Source organism: Manacus candei, unplaced genomic scaffold (genome assembly GCF_025592945.1).
Source record: "Manacus candei isolate 608988 ecotype Guabito, Panama unplaced genomic scaffold, ASM2559294v1 h1tg000109l, whole genome shotgun sequence".
Lineage (NCBI taxonomy): Eukaryota > Metazoa > Chordata > Aves > Passeriformes > Pipridae > Manacus > Manacus candei.
Genome location: NW_026138157.1, coordinates 2864075 through 2885389, shown reverse-complemented (window position 1 = coordinate 2885389; position 21315 = coordinate 2864075). Strand labels below are relative to the sequence as shown.

The 21315-nt window shown below is 38.2% G+C and overlaps 1 protein-coding gene across 6 annotated transcripts in view; it reads right to left on the bottom strand.

Annotated features, from left to right (window-relative positions):
* The window catches only part of BEGAIN (brain enriched guanylate kinase associated), a 160970-nt gene that overhangs the window by 62390 nt on the left and 77265 nt on the right, over positions 1 to 21315 (bottom strand). For 4 of the 6 annotated variants that reach the window (XM_051769571.1, XM_051769568.1, XM_051769569.1 and 1 more), the window contains one exon: positions 12037 to 12126. The exons of the other annotated variants lie outside the window; for them this stretch is intronic. In XM_051769571.1, the coding sequence (XP_051625531.1) occupies positions 12037 to 12126 (90 nt within the window). The remainder of the gene's footprint in view (positions 1 to 12036; positions 12127 to 21315) is intronic. 6 annotated transcript variants of the gene reach the window in all.

The following is a 21315-nucleotide window of genomic DNA, read 5'->3' as shown; positions in this document are numbered from 1 at the left end:
TGATTCAGACATTTAATGCAGTTACAGTTAATGCAATAATTTAATTTTTATATTTCTCTTGGTGAAATAAACTCCAATATTGTCTAGGGAAATGAGAACCCATACTGCTCATTTCTACATGTCCTCATTCATGATGTTACCACATCATACCACTTTTCACTTGCTCTGCTTCTGGCCTGTTGTTCTTGTTAATCATCTGCTCATCTTGGTCAGTTTTTCTTCCTGTAGCCTGGCAACTTGGATTTTCTTCTGTGAAGTGAGAGTTACAGTGCCAAAACTGTTTAGAGTGAAAAGAGCTATGATCTCAAGTCTTCTGCTGCTCTAAAAATCTAATCACTAGGATTTGTACAAAAAGTAGACAGCAGGTCCTCCAGCTACGATTTTGGATAAAAATGGCCGGGCTGAGGCTGCTGCTCTATGCTGGGCAAATGCAGTTAATGCAAGTTAAACCAGATTAGGGAAGGTTAGAGCATCCTGCTGCACTGGGAAGTTTTGGACTCAGGAAGTTTGATCTTTGGGAGGAAGACGGGTTGTTGGTATACAAATATAATGGGAATGCCAGGGATGTTTAAGTCAGTAATAGCTAGAGACTGCCTAACAAAAGAGAAAAAAGGGGAAAGTTAATGGCCTCCAATAACTTTGTCTTCTGCTTCCTCCTGCAAGTACTTCTTGCTTTGGGTCTCAGTTTGGTAGGTTTTGGCGGCTTGAAGCTTGTGCTAGAAGGATAAACTTAACTTCAAGCTCAGTCTTCTCTCTTGAAGTTCACTTTGAAGTGTTTGTATTCTTGAATTATTTGCTTTCAGAATAATTCATTCCATTAAAATCAAGCCTATTCTAATGAGCTTTACTGAAACAGTCTACATACATGGGCTCTTCCACATAACGTTTTGGGAGGTAAAGCATAGCTGTAACTTTGTTCAAAATAAGAAAAAACTCCCCCTGATTAAGGCATAACTCAGGCAGCTTCAAAGATCAAAGTTATTCTCATCCAGCAAACCATAATTCTTAAAAACCTCTACTCATTTCCACCCAAGCTGGAATGATAGGGTGGCATCCTTAAACCCTCCCAAACCTAGGAGAACCCTTACTCATGGTGTACTTTGAGTCACATGATCAACATTAAAATGGCTGATTGCTCTTAAGAGAATGTATAATTTTTAGATAGGAAGAATAACACCTGATTTATGATAAGATTATTTAAGATGCAATAGTAGACACCTAACATTAAGTCATTATTAAAATACAAGTTGTTAGACTGAAAGGTAAAAATTTTAGAAGGAAAGAAATCTTGTTCTGACAAGAATATGCTGAATGGCAAAAAACTTATAGTCAATTTTATGGAAGAAAAAAAAAGAAGAGAGAAAGAAAAGACCCCAACTGGGAAAGCATTAAATCATCTGCTTTAATATTCTTCTTGAGTCAAGCAAGTTCTGAAAAGATAGCTAACTTTAAGCAATATCACAACAAAATTTATGCTCATGAATGGCACAATAGGGAAATTTTCCCAAATCTTAGACTGTAACCATTGAATGGATATTAATAGCTGCAACACTGAGAGTAGATTTCCCAGGATTCCCAGGATGGTTTTGATTTCTGCATGAATTGAGACTTATCTAGATACATTACTGGTTTGAGGTAAACCCTATTGTTTTCCCTTGATTTTGGTTCTGTATGAACAAGCACCTAAGAAACAAAGGCAAAGCAAGTGAGAGAAACAGTAGAAAGAACAAGAGCTTGCAATGTATCAAATTCTGTATTTCTAATAGCAGGATCAGAGGTTCAATTTTTGTTTTGTACAAATCTAAGGTATTTCACAAGATATTTGTTTTTTTTGCTTTTGTGGGGGTTTTTTTTGCATTTCTCACTAAACAGATGTTCTTTCTCTGAAAACCTTTCCCTTACCATTAGCTTCCAGTGCTATCACATAATGGCATGCTTGGATTATCATTCCTTATTCTGTCTTGCTTTGTTTTTTTGTTGTTCTAGAAGTCTGAGGTTTTCATGAGGAGGGCTTAATTTTGCTCTGTACCCCTGTAAATTTGGTAGTGGTAATTTAATCAGAATTGAAAAGGAAAAAAAAAAAGTCGAAATATGGAGTAACAAAGTCAACCATTTAACATTTTTGCTTTTCTCCAAACCAATCAACTCCATTAATTACCTGCATTTTGTTGCTGCTTGTCACATACCAGTTAATTAGACAAGTTAATTGAGCAATTTTTTAATGCTGCTAAATCACTATATTTTAATTCATAACTTGTCTTCTATGCATAGTTGGTCCTCACAGCTCTTTATTGATATATATATATATATATATGTAAAACTAAGAAAAGAGTTGAATGAAAAAAGTACCACCAGGAGAAAGGAGAGGACTTATTAGCAAATAAAAAATACTGTCTGGAAATCTCATAGTGCTATGTCTTAGAAAACACAAATCCTATATTTCATTATCTTTATGAAACTTGGAGAGCAGGAAAGAGTATGGAATTACGGGACAGGCTCAAAAATGCTGTCGACTATTCCATCTATAGCATAAGTGGTTCTCTGTTTCTTTCAATGTTTTTTAAAGTCCTGCTCCTGTGACAATCAGTGGTTTGCAAGTCATTAACTACTTTGTTTCATTAAAATATTTCTTTAAAAACAAGAACAGTAAACATAATATTAAATATTTAGACTGGTGGAAGAAAACCTCTCAAGGGAATCTACTTTAAAAGTTATTAAAAACAGGTCTTTAAACTTTCCAATGCATTATTTTCACCAATTAGCTCTGTTTATTCTCATATATAAAATAGATATGAAAACATATATTTGCACGGAAATTTATGCCCACAAATATTATCTCAGCCTGCAGATGTCGGTCAGGATTAATCTGTAGTGCTGGCTGGAGAGGATCCAGGCGAACATATTTCCACTGGATTTCAGGCAAAGCTGAGATGCCACATGGTGACAGCCTATTCTGAGGAAGGTGTGCTGGAAAACAAGCAGGTTTTCATTGTACCTGTCTGATCTTCTGCCAGCTCATCTGCCTGGCAGATGGTCTGATGACAAAGGAGTGATGGCATGCAAAGTTGGGGCTGTTCAGTTGCCTGGAGGCCAGAGGATTTCTGTTACCCTCAGAGGAACAGAATTTGTTACTCTTTGTTAAGCAAAGAGGATGCTCCCTGGATTGTTATTCCATGAGAGTTGATTTCTATGAGTCTGTCCCATCAGTGGAGCATTCCAGAAACCGCACATCTCCACTTCGCTGGTCAAACTGCTTCAGCAACCCTTTCACATCTGCCTGCCACTCCAGGGCTCTGTTTTGAGGGTGGTTCTGCAGTGTTGCTTAAAACCTGAGCAAGTGCATTTTTTTCAACTAGCGAAATTCTCCCTGAATGGACTGATTACATTCCTTCACACAGCTCTTGAAGTGAGTGAAAAAAATATGATTAAAGGCGTTAGGAGGGAAATTAGCAGTGAAAGGAATGCAAAACAAGGGCAAGATAAATGCCTATGTCAAATATACTGAAAAAAAAAATCAAATGTTCTCATTTCTGGGTAGTGAAACAGACGTTTTAATGCAGCTGTGAAATCCTAACTAAAACTAATTGTATTTTGTGGGTAAATAGCCTGTCTTGGAAGAAAGAACATGGGAACTGATAAGAACTGGGGGTTGGGGCTCTGAGTCTTGAATCTGGCTTTGCCAAACGTACCTGGTGTTACACCAGTCAAGAGAGTTAAGGCAACACTGACCTTGCCCACTGCTGGTCATCTCTGGCTCCTGTTCTTAGTCAAGTGCAGGCACTATCAGGATGAAATTAATCTGACCTGTTTTAGAAGCCTGCTTTTAGATGAGTTGACGCAAATCTGGAAGTACCCATTTCTGATAATTACAAAGGGAATCTAGTCAAGTATCTCAGACGTAGACAACCACATCTCATCAGATAACTCCCCCTCTTCCTGACTCAGTTCTGTGTGTGTGAGATGAGGTAATAGTATTGCCTTTCTTCTTTGCTTAGGTTGCACGGAGGCCCACAAAAACAAACTACAAAATGCTTTTAAAGTGTTTTTCAGATCTGTTTTGTATTTGCAATGTGTCACTTTCTAAAAAAGGACTTTGTAGGATCAGGAATTTGGGTGCACTGAGGAAAATTTAAAAAACGTATTCTGGAACAGAATTTCAAAAATAATTTCTTCTTCTGTTTTTTTATCTAGAGAAAAATCAAAACCAGTTAGCCCTATACAGGTGCTTTATGTGAAGGAATATAAAGATCAGGAGAGGGTTCTCTGGGAAGGGCAACTTGGACCACTGATGTCACCCATGGTAGGCAGCCAGAGGGGCTGGGGCAGCTTCATGCACTTGCTTTTCTGGAATCATTTTCCCAAAAGTGTAAGTCTGCTGTGGGTCTCTGCAAAGAGATGGGCTGTTTGGCTCAAGGAGTGCAGCCAGCCACATCCCTGGTTTTGTTTCTGATATTTGAATGCAGCTGATCATCACAGAGATGAGGGCCATCAGCCAGGCAGGAGGCAAGGGTCTGGGGGGAGACACTTTTCTGACATGTAGCTCACACCCCAGGGAGCAGCAGGTTGGACACAGAGGTCTCTGGAGACATTCACAGCTGACAGAAATGCCAACAGGTCCTCAGTGCTGCTGCGTTGCTCCTCAATAGAGCTGGACTGCATTTTCAGCTTGATTTTGGGACTACCAAGGAATTTTGGCTTCAGCAGCTTCTGCTGATCCATGTCTGGTAGTCTGGATTACCCAGGACCTTTTGTACCAACACAGCTTTGTTGAACGTACCTCTGGAATAGGTCATGCCAGATCTGCACGGTGCCCAAGATGGACGTGCTGTGAGAAAGGCACTCAAACCTCAGCTTAAGAGGAATAGCTTTGAGATAACAATTGTGTCATTGAATCTGACCCCTCAACAATGTTTTTTCAAGTTGTAGTTGTTGGGAAATGAAGCCCAAGCATTTTACAAGTGTTTTTTATATTAATGAAAGATTTTTAATGAAGCAGTAATTGGATTTCTATGTTAATCAAGTTTTGATTATGTGTTACATGATCACGGTCACTGTTTCAAAAGGGCAATGCCAAAACTATCTTCCCTGTCTGTAGTTTTTGTGTCTCACCTTACTCTTGTTCCATCTGATTAGGAGGGGGATGGGATCAAATTACGAAGTCGAGATCCAGGGTCTGAGACTCCAACTACAGACTTGAAATTAGTTGTACAGGGAATAGAGATTACATGCTGCAACTCAGACCCAGGGTCCAGTCCACAATCCCATTGCTCTTGTGCTCTTTATTCAGAGGGTTCCTTTTTCATTAAAGAAGTGCTTTGGCAAATGCCTATCCAAGTTCTAGAATATGCATTTTCCTATAAATTCAGGCTCATGCAGACATTTTTCAGCCTACCTATTCTTTTTCAATTTTTCATCAAGCTCTGTTGCGTTAATTTTCATTACAGAACATCCACAGAATTTCTCCATTACTTTCAAAGAAGTTTGTTAAATATTTGAAACTTTGGCATATGAACAGTTTGCCTGTCAAATTGCAAGCAGATCTCTCTTTCTGTAGATATATATACACACATATATAGATAGGTAGCTTTTGGAGGAGGTTTTTTTTGCAAGTATTGAACCATTTGAATTTTCTTTTCAGTACTCATTTTCAAAATAAACAACCTGAAGCTGGGTTTGGATTGTGAGAAGGAAGGCCTGTACATATGTTTCAGAACAAATGTGTGGGTGATCCAAATCTGGAGCTCAGATAGTTTCCAGATGACTGATGGACACATAAAACAAGTAACAGAGTCCTTTCCTTAGGTTCTAGGCATTCTGGCAGAATTTAAACCAGAGAAGAGGGATCCTTTATGAGAAATATTAAAGACAGTCATTTGGAAGGGAGGTGGGGAAAAGAAAGAGATGTTTAGCAGTTGAAGTCTGAAGTGCTGTGGGATAAATCCTTAGCGTGAAAGTCTATTTGGAGCACCTATTGAGTTGATACAGCTACTTTAAAATAGGTATATCACTGGATTTTGGAAGGCAGATTTTCTTCACTTTGGACATGAGTACCTCACTCTTTCATAATTCGCACAATTAAAAATTCAGACCCAGCAGGAGACATCGTATGGTAAATAAGTATAAACTGTGCTGGGCTTATGAATTAGAGGTAGAGAAGAGAGATCTCTCTTAAAAAAAAACTTAATTATTTTTTGTGTATACTGAAAGGAGTCAGCATTTCATTGCAGAAGGGGTGACTTCTATAGTAAATATAAGAAGTCCACAGACATATCTGTCCAACAAGGGTATTGAGTATTAGCTGTAATATGAGGTGATTAAGATATGAAAATTCAGTTACATGTTGACATGCAAAAATCCCTTAGAGGACCATCTGTCAGCACTGAGTTATCTTAAGTGAATGCCATTATTGTCAGTGGAACGTGACAAGATTTTTAAAATCTGCTCATAATAAAGACATACAGGTTTTCCTTTATTTAAACATGCTATCCATAACCTAACGCTCTGAATGGATTAAATAGAAATATCATTAATTAATTTACAGCTCTCGGAAATAGGTACTAATCTATATTATTTTAAATTTTAGATAATCTATGATTATTTTAAATGAAGTTTGTTCAGCAGGCAATTGTGATTCCCCCAGTGAACTGAAAAATGCAAAGGGCAAATGATAATGCACTGTGAGAATCCAGACCTGCAATCAGGGAGTGCATTATTGTGCAGAGCACTAAGTAAGCAAAGGCATAGAGTAGCTCTTGGAGGAGGGAGAATGTGGACTTACAAACCAGGATGTGCCCCGTTCACCAGGAGCAGCTGCGCTGGCTACCCCAGCATAGTTCTTGGGGCAGGGCTGCACAGAGACTGAAGAGCTGAGCCAGCTCTCTGAGGACTGATTTAATACCTCTGCTAACTTGATTTGGAATCTTCAAAATACATTTCTGTTTCCTATTAATGAGATAACCATTTTTGCTTATGAGACACTTCTGAGGTTAAATACCTGAGTATGTGAGAAATTAGTGCAATGCACAGCGAAACAGTCTGTGACCAAATTCAAAGGTGACTAAAGCAGAGGGAAACAGTGGAAGCAGCAGAAGTAGTTACCACAATCTCTGCCTTCTTCCAAGCTACCTACTACTGCCTCTGTTAGGCTCTCCCTAAAGTCTGTGGAAACGGATTTTTTTCAACTCTGACTGGTAGAGTGTTGGCATCAGTGGCTTGAATGCAAACTTTTAGGTTCAATGAGTGATCCTACAGAAGTCTGAATAAGGACTGCTCCTGTTCAATTTGTTTCTCTGTGTTGCTAGAAAATGAAGGGATGGACAGGTGGAAAATATGTATGGAAGAGAAAAAAACAGGCATGCAATTCCAGGAAGAACGAGTTTTCTGACTCATTCTTTAGAGATAGAAAACGTATATTTATTTTCTTACAATAATAAAGGACTCTGTTCATATTCATGCCCTACTCCAAATTGTCTGCATTGTCCAAATGCTCCCTAGTGCTCTGGAGCACATCTGAAGTAAGTCAGCTGGTGAAGCTGGGAGAGAAGGGAGGTGACTTCTGCCATGGCAAACTTCAGACAGCATTTTCTCTGCCCTTCACATAACACTTGAAGAAGGTTCACCTCTGTAAGAGCCACCATTTTCTGGTTTTCCAGAGGCCAATATGTTTGCATAAAATATTTGGCTGACAGAAATGGCGAGTTACAGTGTGAAGTTGCAGGGTATGAAAGGATAAGAAAAGCAGCAGAAAAGACTGCAACAAATATGTTCTTGCTTTCACAGGCTATCGGGGGGGCTGCCCCAGACAGAAAGTGATTTGAAGTTGTTGAACAGTTGTTGACTGCTTTTTAATGTCTGGCAGAGTCCTACCAGTCTGCATTGCATCTCACTAGGGATTCCAGACTACCAAGAAGTGATAAGAAAGGAGAAAAAAAATAAAGAGTGAGGTATTGAGAAATTGATGGAACAAAATTAGAGGTAGACTTCAATTTATGATTTAGAAGCCAAAGAGAGCTCTCCAGGTGATTGAGCAAGCTGCCTTTGGTTGCAGTATCGCTCCTTACAGCTTTGAGTGGCCAGCTTCTAGATTGCTTTGGTTTGTAGTCATGGATAAGCACTCCCTCTGGAAATTACTGAAAGCAGCCTACCGCATCAGCTCACAAGCTTATAAAGTGATATTTTAATTGTGTTATTAAACCTTTCTCACTTTTGTTTCTGTCTGTTTACCTCCCTGATTCATCTGGATCAAGCTGTGCTGGAGCAGAAATGTCGTTCCTCCTGAATTGTGCTGTTTATTTGTAATGGGAATGTAATGAGTACGGGTGAAGCCCACTGCCCAGCAGCAAGCTGAAATAGATCTTAGTCTTTCTATTAAAGGGCTGAGGTTGGAAGTGCAGTAGGGGAATACTAGAGAAATGTGCTTTGGCAGAAGGAAAAGAGTTTTTTTCCTGTTTCATTTGGTATAAAGCATCCAGACACAGGTTGATGGACAGAGGTTATAATCTCTGCTCTCACCTTAACTATTTCCTTCCTTTTCCAATCCTTTTCTCTTTCCTCTAATTTGAAATTCATCTTTGTCTGGCTTAAGGGGCTCATTTTGGTGTGTTCGCTTGACACTTCCATCAGAAAAGCTACACTAAGCAGTTGTAAAAATAAAATATACTTTTGGGCTCTAGGACCAGTCAGACAGAGTTGCTACTGGGATTGGGACTGGGAGAGGAACTGTAGTTGCTACTGTTTTTTTTCCTTTATAAGCAGTGTATATTATGTTATTTGAGTAAATTACTGAATTTTCATTTTAATTACGTCTGGTCACAGTTGCCTTCTAATCCTCTTTTGTGACAGAAGTCCTACAAGATAGAAGCTTCTGTTGTATCTCTAACTTGAGTCCACAAGTGCTTGCCTTTAAAAAATGCCCATGCTTGCCAGATATTGTCCTTAAAGAGCATAGGAAATAATAATATTCTTGCCTAGAGTGAGATGCAGCACCGACCTTTCAGACACCTTTAACAGTTATTGATGCAGTCAGTTTTACCACAGTCTCTGTTCTTTATCATTTGGTTCCCCTCACACACAGTTGTATGACATTACTCAAGGAACGTGGCAGAGAGGTGAACTCTGGGGACTTTTCTGAAGTCTTTCGGGCAGTAGAATAGATCACTGGTTCGTTAGCACAAGCAAACAATTAAAGTAAATAAATTAATAATTTTATTTAATAAATTGACTCGATAATACTCCTAAGCCTGGGCACACCCAGATTCTTATCTGTGCACATGTGATTCTGAATCTGAGGGAAACTTACTACACAGACTCACGTATAAGGTGTTGAACAGGAACAGTGAGAGCTACTGCTGGTACCTGAATGAACTTATTTTGCCTGAATATTTCAAGATATTTTTAGTTTTCCTACAATAACAAATGATCCTCAGCTCTTTGATCACCTTGATATTACAGCAACAGAAGAGAAGGAAAAAAAGAGAAAGGAGTTGCCATCTGTCATCTCTGGCTAATTATTTCAAGCCCTACCTTGTTTTATACACTGCAGCACGCTATTTTGGGACTTGTTAACTGAGAAGTCTTCTAGTCTGCAAGAGTATAAATGAGTTCACCTCTAGCAAGTTCCCCACTGCTCAGCACGTTGTGCCGTCATTTCGTACAACCTTTCTCCCAAGCAAATGTTGTAATTTATTAGTTCAGGTTTTATCCTGCTCTCCTGCCTGCACTGGCTTTCCTGTGTAAGACTCCATTTTGTCACCTCTTTTTTTATGGGTTTATGGGAAAGGACGTGGAACAGGACTGCATTTCTCTGAACTCTTGTTAGCAGTCCAACACCTTGACACTGGCTCTTCTGTAGTTTTGGAGTCAGCCAGTAAATGAAGGTGCTCTCTGCAAATGTGGAGGGACCATACCAGGCAGCAAGTATTCATCAGAAAAGCTGTTTGCTCTATTCTTGTGAGAAGCAATACACAACGTGCTTCTTCAGAGGGGACCCAGGAGCCCTCTGGTTCCACCTACCCTGTGGGCGTAACGCCCTAAAGAACCACTTACCCAAAGAGTAAGGAAGCAGCTTCATTACTCCAGACTTTCCTAAAAATTACTCTTGTGCCTTGAGATGTGGATTACCTAAACACAGGTCACCTTTTTTTTTTTTTTCCTTATAATTGAATTACTTGAGTATTCTGGGTTAATCAAAACTTGGGTTTTTATTTTAACTCTCTTGCTGATACTGTTACAGCTTTCTCATTAGTTTTTTAAAGGTTAAGGTGCACCAGGCAGCATAAAATAGAACCTATCCTCATTTTGTAAATGCTGACAGTTGTCATACTCACTATCTTTCATTTTTATAAACAAATGTTTGGAGGATATTTTAGTTCCTTCAGCAAGGTGGTATTTTTCAATATAATTGGAAAGCAAGTTTCCAGATCAATTTTTAAAGTCTAGATGTGTTGAAACAATGTGATTAAGGTCTGACTTAATCAACAGGAAAGAAAGAAGCAAGCTTTCAGGAAATACTAAAATTTCCCTAAAAATTTGGACTCTTTTGTGCTTTTTAGAAAGCAAGGAGGGAAATGAAAATTATCTTTCAATGGCTGTTTATTTTTACTTTTTTTTTATTAAATGGCTAAATAGCCTGAGCTAAATTCCTGGATTTGTGCATTTTGGGCTGTAGTATCCTTGGAGATAAACTGTGGTATTGTCCTCCACAAGAGTAAGGTTTTTTATTTTGGAAGTAAGAACTACAAGCATAGGAAATGAGGGTATTTTTTTGGCAAGCCCTACAAAAAGACGACTAAACATCGTTCCAAGACTGAACTTTGCTGTGGGCATCCATTTAAAAACAGCATGTGAGATCAAACTCAGTGATTACACTGTGGCTGTGTGAATTTGTTCTGATATTAAAAGACTGCCAAATATTCAATCAAGTTGGAATCAGGTCAAACATTTTGTAAAAGAGTTTTATATGCCTGGATTATATTTCACTTCACTGGTCATCTCTTGATTTTAGCCAGGACAAGCAGCAGAGCAAAGCTATTTTTGCATCAGGCTCATCTAAACCCAGGTAAGAGTAGAGAGCATGTGCAGAACCCTGGGGGACTGAAAAGAGGAATTCAAACCATTTTTCCAAGATTGCTATTTTTTTCACTCACAGACTGTGTGAAAAAATACCAAAAAAAGTCGTTTATGTCTTTCCTACACTAACAGCACTCTTAAGATGAAAATTCACACACATTATTCAGAGAAAATCAATAGACTGCAAGAACCAATCTAAAGCTTAGTCTGTCTTTATTTTTTTTACCTAATTACTTTCTTACTTTGACGTATATTACAATATTTCATATGTCATTGAAAGCCTTAGGATTAGTGAATGACATTTCTTCTACATAACTGCCACTTGAAATAAAGTCAAGCAAAAAAGAACAGAGAGTATATTCAGGAGAAAAGTAGAAGAGAATCTAAGCAAAATATGGAAAAATGAGTCATTACTTAAACTTATATTACATGCTGCAAAGGAATGTAAACTAGAATCAGTAATAACTCCCCCAGCCTTTCAACATTCTGTACCTATAGCATTGAGAAAATCCTTACTTCAGGAGACCTAAGATTAATGAAAACCTGATAAAGGAGAGAGAATAAATACATATATATACATACCAGCAATTAAGAAAGTTCGGTGAGCTGCCCAGATAACTGTGGTAGCAACAGTAAAATGCAACGCATCAGTATTGTCAGAACCACTCCATCAGAAAAAAAGATTAACTGGTAGAAGGCAGCTGTGGATTTTGCAGCTTCTTAAACAACTTTCAGTTTTTATGCAAGTTATTACAATTATGCAAGTTATTACAATTATTACAGGCTTGGATGAGGCAAGCATCTAGAGTACTATAGTAAACAGATCTGCTGTTAATCCCCTCGTTCAGAAAACATAGTGGTACTGAACAATGAGAGACTACAGACTGACATGAAGAAATGGAACATTTTTATGGACATCAGAAAGTTAGAAAGAAAGCATAACTTCACAAAACATCACTTATTAGTTACCTGTCCCAGAGAGTAGGTGAAGATTTTGCGAGCCTGCCCTGGAGAATTCTAGGTTGCCATAGGCAGGTTGGCACCCAGGAATTTCGTACCCTGTAGCATGAATAGAGGATAAACCATGGCTAGGTATGGCTCATAAGACATACGAGTGATAACCTAGCTAGATTTGCTGCATATTAGTAGGCTATGGCATAATTTGGTACTAATTATTATTCAGGATATCTTACTTTAAAGCAGTATTAAAACTACAAAACAAAGTGATGCTACAGCACACGCATTTAGTAACTTTCTTGTATGACTACTGTAGGTCAGAATAAGCATTTACAATTGACCTTATGATGGCTGTAAATGAGTGCTACTCCATCTATTTTACTGGAGAAGCATTTGGCCTTAAGATTTGGGAATCAAGCTCTTATATTTTTGCATTGTAAAAACGTCAGCTTAAACAAATTTGTGCTTCCTTGAAAGAGGGTCATCAAAATTCCTTCTGAGCACCATAGTGAGAAAATGTTTAACAGTGTTAATTGAATCTGGGCTGAGGTTCAAGTTCTGCATACCAGGTTCCATGCTCATCTACCATCAGCAGAACAATAGCTACAAAATATTTGCTGGGAATGAAAAGCACAAAGAGACGCAATCTGAACTAGCAATAGAAGCTATGAATAACACACAGCAAAAGCAGATCCTGAGCCCAGGAGAAGGCCAGTGAGGCAGGCAAATTAGCAATGAGAACTGTTGTCCAATATTAGCGTCAAGCAATGCTGGTAAGATTCAAAACAGTCTGTTCAATCCTTAGTGAAGCAAATTCTTACTGAAGTGAAAGTTTGTTTTTCCTGAGTAAAATCTGAGTAAGGACTACAGTGTTTGGACATACAGAATACCTCATACTGTATTGCTGTATTCCTTTGCAATATCAGAAATGCCACATAACATGCCTGGAAGGACAAACTCAATAAAAAAATCAGTTTTTCCTCACTCAAGTATATACATATTTATGAACCAGAATTTTTGCATAAGCTTTCCCTCTGGTCAGTGATCACTACACATGCAGAAAATCCTATCTTCTAGTATTCACCATCAATTACCAGTGGGTACTGAAAAGTAGGAACCTTCTGGTCACGTACAGATCTTTACATATAGGACACATTTCAGGAGCAATAACTGTGCTACAGAGAGCAGAAGAGCAGTGTTTATTGGAAAGGATAACCCTGCATGTTACTTTAGTTGTACCACTGAGTTGTTCTTAAGGATCACTTAAGTATCTTTTAACTTTTTTCGTAATGGACTTGGATTAAGTATGTGAAGACACCCAGGGAAGACAGAAAAAATGTGAGGCCCCAAGTTTTAAGTGTTGCCATCACATGAATTTACATCAATATCAGCTTTAAAATCAGAGTGGAATTGAGAATAAATCTATGGATTCTAACACCTCGATGTTGTTGGTTCTTCAGCAAAAAGTCACTATTACTTTGGATTATGCATCTCTCACAGCTTTTCTGATGTTCCCAAACTGCAAATCTCATAATCAATAGGTGTGTACATATTTAATGCACACAGTTCTGCAGTACTGCAGTACTTCACTATGTATTTTTATTCTCAGTTATGGGTGTAAGGAAAACAGCCCATTGTAGGAACAGCGTTTTTGAAATGGTCTTTACTTGGCTTTTCATTTTGTATCTGCATACTTTTCAGTACAAAATTGTAAACTTCTCCTAAAAGTCATTTGTGAAATCTTAATTTTGAAAAAAAATTAAAAAATCTGGGAATTCAGTCACAGATTTTTCCAGAATGAGTGGAGATTTTTCAAATCAGTGCATTTTGCATGTTTTCCTGCACTTCACTGAGAAAACCTCCATAGGAGTCTTCTGGTGAAACAACTAAACTTGCAAATTCTGAGATGGCTTAAATGAAAACATTAGACTTTTCAAGCCTGCAAAATTAATTAAATTTGGGTTCTTGGTGCAAACAAGCTGTTTGAACAGGGATAAATATCTGCTGACTTCAGATCCATTACCAGTTCTTCTCCATGTAGTGTTAATCTAACCTATCTCATACCTTTAACTGATATATAGCAAATAGCTTTGCTATAGATAACCTTGACAAAATATTTTAAGGCTGTGAGATTGTGAGATGTTCTGACAGAGATGGGAGGAGTGTAAATTCCACTTTAGCTGTTTTTTCAGTGTTCTTTCTGACATCTTTTTGGTAGTAAGTCCCATGTAATTGCTCCATAAATGAGCTAATACAGAGAAAAGCTCTCTGCTCTAAATGTTGTGGATCTTTCAAAAGCTCCCCAAAGGGATTTAATAACATCCTGTCTCAGATAATCAGTGTCAGTTTTAGTCAGTCTAATCCTATTCTCATATGCAAGGTCGAAAAATAATTAGTAATGGTAAGATTTATATGCCTGATATTAAAACACAAAAATTAATTTGTCAGCCTCTGCAGTTTACATGGGATATTGTTTTTGCATTGGAAAATCAGAAATCAGCAAAACAGACAAACATGTTTGTCTAAAGCAACTGCAAATTTAAAAGAAAACAAAATGGGAAAAGCTCCCTATTCTGTTACTGTGTTGTTTCCTTTCTTGAAAGGAAAACAGTTCTAAGAAATTTGTAAGTACTGAAAATAAGAAATCAGCCTATTTAAAAAGAATATCATTTGGTCACTTCAGAAAATTAGTAGTTTACTACAGCAAAAATATCAGTCTCAAAACCCTGATGATAAAGTATTTCAGATTATCAAATTTTAAAACTTTTTTTTATGCCACAGCATGATAAAGTAACTAATTTTCCTCTTCTTTCTCCAGAGCTTTCCTTACACTTCACTGATGTGATTGAGACCGACTCCAGTGTCAAGTGAGGTTCAAATTTGGACATACTGTTGTGTTTCCTTGTCTTGTCCTAGAACATGCAGTATGTTACTTCAAATATTGTCTGTGGCCCTTCTGAAAATAATCATAGAGGATACCTACAGACCTATAGCCAATTTGGAAAAAAAAAAAGTGGATTTCTCAGTGAAATATTATCAACACATTATTCCACTGTCTAGAGAAGAACAGCTAATAAATAATTCATTAATTTTGGTGACAGGTGGTCATTGATCCACTGCCCCTAGAGTAGACTCATGCAGACTGCTATGCCTATTTAAGAAATACTTTGGTAAGAAAAGTAAATGCAATGCCCCCTCATGCTCTCCTCTCCATATTTTATAGGAGAGTTCTCTCTAGAACTGCAGCTGAAGAGTAGACTTGGAATCTGTGAGAGAAACCACTCTACAGACACCCAGGATGGTGGAGAAGGAAGGGGAGGAGGTGTTCCAGGAGCAGGAGCAGAGAATATCCTACAGCCTGTGGTGCAGACCATGATTAGGCAGCTGTGCTCCTTCAGCCTGTGGAGGACCCCATGCTGGAGCAGGAGGATGCCCTGTGACTCCATGGGGATCCTGCATGGAGCAGGTTCCTAGCAGGAACTGTGGACCCGTGGAGAGAGTAGCCTATGCTGGAGAAGGTTTGCTGGTAGGACTTGTGACCCCATGGTTGACCCATGCTGGAGAAGCCTGTTCCTGGAAGACTGCCCCCCATAGGAGGGACCCAGATTGGAGCAGTTTGTGGAGAACTGCAGGCCATGGGAAGGACTCATGCCAGAGAAGTTCATGGAGAACTGTCTCCCATGGGAGGGACTCCATGCTGGAGCAGGGGAAGAGTGTGAGGAGTCCTCCCCATGAGTAGGAAGGAGCAGCAGAGACAATGTGTGATGAACTAACCACAGCCCCCATTGCTGTCCACCTGTGCCACTTGAGGGGAGGAGACAGAGAAAATTGAGAATGAAGTTAAGAAGGGAGGGATAGTGGGAAGTTGTTTTAAGGTTTAGGTTTTATTTTCTCATTACCCTATTCTGATTTGATTGGCGATAAACTAATTTCCCTAAGTGAAGTGTGTTTGGCTCTTGATGGTAATTGTTAAGTGATCTCTCCTTGTTCTTATCTCCACCCATGAGCCTTTCATTGTATTTTCTCTCCTGTTCCTGTCCAGCTGAGAAGGGAAGTGTCAGAATGGCTTTGGTGGGCACCTGCTGTCTAGCCAGAGTCAACTCAAAACAATAGAATACACTGGTCTGTTTTACAAATGTCAGTTGCAAATCTGAATGATTTTTCCCAAATAATGTGTTTTTCAGAAGCTGGAGAAGTCTGTGGTTGCTCCATTTGCGAGTGGAAGACTCAGTGAACAGATTTTAGCCTTTAAGCCAAAGTCACCCCAAATCTTACATCTGTTAAAGGGAGAAGCATTTTCTGTGAATAAGGAAGGAGTGTGTCCTGGTCTGATTTTAGCTTAAAATCTGTGCTTTTTAAGACCTGAAGCAGATTTGAAAGTCACCCTTAAACTGGGTTGTGCTATTATGATTTCTGTACTTGCCCAATTTAGCCCTATTTTACCCCAGTATGAATGAGTTAAGAACCGCTATTTTTGCTTCTATTAACACCATAAAGCTATTTTAAGGACCTGCTTTTATAAATACTAATAACCTGAGATGAAACATTGGCAGAGCAAGCTGGAAGAACCACGGGGACACCTTGGAACATACTGTCACGACTTTACCTCTACATCCCGTCCTCATTGAGAAGGCACGTGGTAGTGGTGCTGATTTAGCATTGCAGACTTTCAAGATGCTGTCAGCTGCACTTGCTACCTACTTTCCTACCAGTCATGCCAATGTAGGTAACTGGCTGTCATCTCCACAGAACAAAGGCTGGAGTTAATAAAAAGTGTCAAACAATCCTTTTTCTGTGAGGGGGTGGCAGTTCTATTCCTGGAGTTACCAGAACTATCCATGACCACAGTATTAAATAATGTAAAAGTGCTTCTGGGATTGGAACAATATACCTTAATGAATATGTTAAATATAAATCCCTAATCGAAAACCAGGCCCCTATGGAACCATGCATCTCTCTAGTTGGGGTAATCTACTGGGACTGGACCAGTAGCTCTCCAGTGCAGACACAGATGCTAACAGAGTGCATGAGAATATGGTGAAACTGGGAATGTCCATGAAGCAGAAAAGGAAGGAAGATAAGGACATTTGTAATCAGTGAAGTTAATATCTGTTTATGACACTACAGAAATACAGAGATGTTGCTTTACCAGCTTAATTTAACACATTTTAGGAGAGAGTGTTTCCCTGCAAAAGGCCTGCTGGCTTCCATACCTCTCAGTATCTTTCTGACCAGGCACAAAACCCAACTCTTTTTCTCATCCTATTTCTTGTCCTTTTTCCCCCCTTCTTCTAACAAGCTCTTACCATGGCTTCTCTTCATCTCCAGTTTTGCCTATCAGTTCAATCCCCAACTATGTTTCCTGTATGGCCACTGGCTCCTCTTAGTTCACGATCTGCTGCAATGCTGAAGGTGAGAGACCATTTCCATGTCCCCTCTTGGGAAGCCAGATACTACAACAAGATTCACATGCCAGAAAGAGTAAGGGAGGAAGTCTTATTCAGTCTTGAAACTCTAGTCAGGAACACTTGACTGAGATTGAACCTATGTGAGATTTAGTTGCCAAACTAATGCTTTTGCAGTGTGCAGTATTGAAAGTTTATAAAAACCACAGAATCATAGAATGGTTTTGGTTGAAGGGGACCTCTTCAGGTTCAGGAAATCTACTGATGACACTGACATAAAACTGGTAGGACTGGGATTGACTGAAGTTTTCTTTCACAACTTTAGTTTAAAGCCTTTTTAACCAACTTGGCAAGCCTATGTTAGTTACAGCATAAATTGACACTCTGGAAGGGCCCTTGGAATATTTTAGGTCCCAGCTCTAAAGCAGACAGGTTGAGGTCTTCTTAATGAAAAATATAATTTGGTATTTTTTTTGCTATGAGTACACCCACATTTTTTTCCTTTGTTATATTTTCAGAAATATCTAAGGCATTTTAACATAAAAATATGGCAGACAATACTCCAATTGATATAGTTAAAATTTTGCAAAGCATTAAGTAATCTGTCAGCGGAAAATATACCATACCTACCTATTTATCCATCTATATTTATCAAACCATGTGGGTGGCCTTTTGTGAAGTAAATGTGTATGAATATGCATACACATAGTATACGTATGTATATACTTCAAATCCACTATTTTCAGAAAATATATGAGGAAAGTAGTACATAAATGCTCTACAGTAAAACTGCCATGCTTTGACTATAAATACATGAATGAATAATTATCACTGTATTAGGCAGGTTGACAGAGCAGTTTCGGTAGAATTGGAGCTACTTGCAATGTTTGATTTTGTTTGTTGGTGCCTTTAAATACTTGTATTGCCAAAACACAAATAGTGTTTCATTCTGACTCAAGGCAGTCAGTTCAATACAGGTGTATCAACAAAATGCAAGGATTTATGACTAACAAAGTAATGAACTTTCTGTTCTCAAAATGCTAAGATGCCTTACTCTGTATGATGACATAAGCTAATCAGTTTTGCATACATTTCTAATAATTAACAACAAGTTTGAGCTCTCAAAGAAATCTGCAGACACAGATCCCATTTTCCCAAACTTTTGCTTTATTGCATTAGTGGGGTACTCTAGTTTGTATATGAATGTCCAACATTGGCTTTGATCTAGGGTGTTATTGCAACAAAATCCAAGACTGTGAAGCTTTGCAAGCTTGTGATCACTTTTCTTGGTATCACTGTGGCATTTTATTGTGGCTATATGACTTCATATTTTGTCAGTCTTTAAATGCATGAAATATATTAACTGATCTGGAATTTAATAGCTGGCTGAGTACAATTTTACTGATGATTAGATTTGCGGGAAGAGAAGCAGGTGCAGAAACACTCCCTCCTGCAACTGTGGAAAAATATGATAGGAATTAGTCATTCAGCATCTGCATGGAAATAATCATAAATTGTTAATAATACTTCATTTTGAGTCTCCTACTTAGGAAGCTGATCATCTGCATATTGTGAAAAACATCAGTTAACTTTACTGTCTTAAAACTTATAAACTATTGCTATAAAATAAAAACAGTCACTCTTCTAAGGGTTAGAGATCATCTTTGCAATATAATTCAGTGACATCTGATAGTTTGTATACTGTTTAAATGCATTTTGTTATTTCCTGTGGGAAGCAATAGCCATAAATGCATTGTATAGGTGCCAAAATACACCTGTTGTCTGTGGACATTTCCCATGGGAACTATACTTGCTTCTATGTCTCCTTTAGGGTCAGTATTAGCAGTGGCTTTCCAGTGCTGTGAATGATAATACACAACAGCTTCTCTGAGGCACTTATTTTTATGATGAGTTTTTCATAATGGTAAAATCTGAGGAATAGTTTTCCACATGCAGGAAAACAAATATCAGCACCTAAGTGCTGTCTTTTCTCCTATTTACACTGGGTTTTTTTCTTCAACTAACTAAGTGTTGTTTCTAATGTAATTAGGCCATCATGAATCATTTACCCCTAATTTTTCTCTACACCACTTCAGCTGCCCTCTTTGAGTACAGTTAAAGCTTTGTTTCAACATGGAGAACATTATGGGGTAGCTGGCAGTAAGTATCTGGCTGAGAAGACTTCTGTGTCTAGAAGTGAATTTTTATCAATCTTAAGGAGACAAATTTGGAACAATGTTTATGTTTCCTAATTTGGAATATTAGAATGCTTAAGGTATCAGCTGCATAAATTAGTAATACATTAAAAGCTACCTTCCAAGTCCCCTAGTGCCAATGTAATTCTCCCTTTTCCCCACTTTTCAACAGTCTTCCTTGGACCCTCTAAGTTTGGGAGCTTTAGATAATCACTGACTCATTTTGTCATCTAGGAATGGACTACGTAAGAGGTCTTTTCTAAATATATGGATGTATTTACTGCATACATCAACTGTGCTTGTATTTATATTTCATACCTTTTCCAAAATCTGCTGTGATGATTTTAAGTAGGGGGATGTGAATGTGTGAATAAAATCATACTGAATATAGAGTAGGATTAACTTTACTGAGAATAGCAGCTCTTTTGTGCAAAGACTGGTCTGTGCTTGCACGGTTCCAGCAATCCATGGCTGGTGCCTCCAGAGAATCAAATAATTACAAGACATCCCTTTAAAATGGCACATGTTTTACATGGTAAGTAGAATTATGCTAACACTTAAGACTGAAATATATTCCTTTATCCCTAAAGATATATCCTAAATTATATCTAGTGGCTCAGTAACTTTCATTTATTCACTGAACACATAGGCTAAAGATCTGTTTTCTAAGCAGCTTCAGTAAACTACGGTGTGAGGTGTTTCTGCAAGAGGGGAAAATGCTGGCATGCTGGGGAAAGGGCAGTGATGTCTCTGGGAATGTTATGAGGAATCTCAGTCACCCCTTTTCAAGAAATGGATTCAGTCTTGAAGAGATGCACAAAAACATTTTTTTTCTGAGACTTGAGGCACCTGAGAAAACAAACTCAAAAGTGCAGTTTGTCTAGATCAGTCCAAAAAAAGAAAAACTGAGTGGGGATATGGCTGATATTTTAAACATGACAGGGAAGGACAAAAATTATTTCCCCTAAAGAAAAGTGATCGTTTAAGAAGAAATTGGACAGAACTGATCATGATTACATTTTCTGCTGGAAATTAGAACGCATCTAATGACAAAACAACATGATTCTGGAACAACCTTTCAATCAAAGATAGATTATCTAGTTGCCTGTAAGTGCAGATCACTGTCCCAAAATGTCCAGGTTCCTAAATGTCTCGTTTTCTCAAATTGCTTTTTCACAAAAAGGCTGTTGTCAATAGATATTTTCAAGCAATGGATCTCAGTCCTTCAAAGTCTTACTCGCTTTAGTATTTGTTACTTGTGGGAGAAGAGAACCAGGCACCAGCTCAGTAGTGTCAATGACTGGAGTCAGAAATGGAAGAAACATCACTGAGAAAACCAGTTCTACCTTGATGAACCTGATGCAGTTAATGAATTTGTCACTTGATCTCTGCTAGAAATGCATTTATCAGTCCAACACTTTCATGTATTTGAAATATAAATGCACTGCTACAGAGCAGTTGAATTTACAATTGAGAATACTATGATTACAGAGATAATATCTAGAGAAATATTCCCAGAAGATGCTTCCAGGCAGCTTAAAATCAATAGACATGATGAGTATTTTACATCTTTTCAGACTTTGCTTCTGGTTTGACTATACAACCCTTATCTTTTACCCCTGAAGAGCATGGATGCTTTCACTGTGGATAGGTTTCTACATTCCTTTTGCTGAGAAAATTAAGCAGTGAGT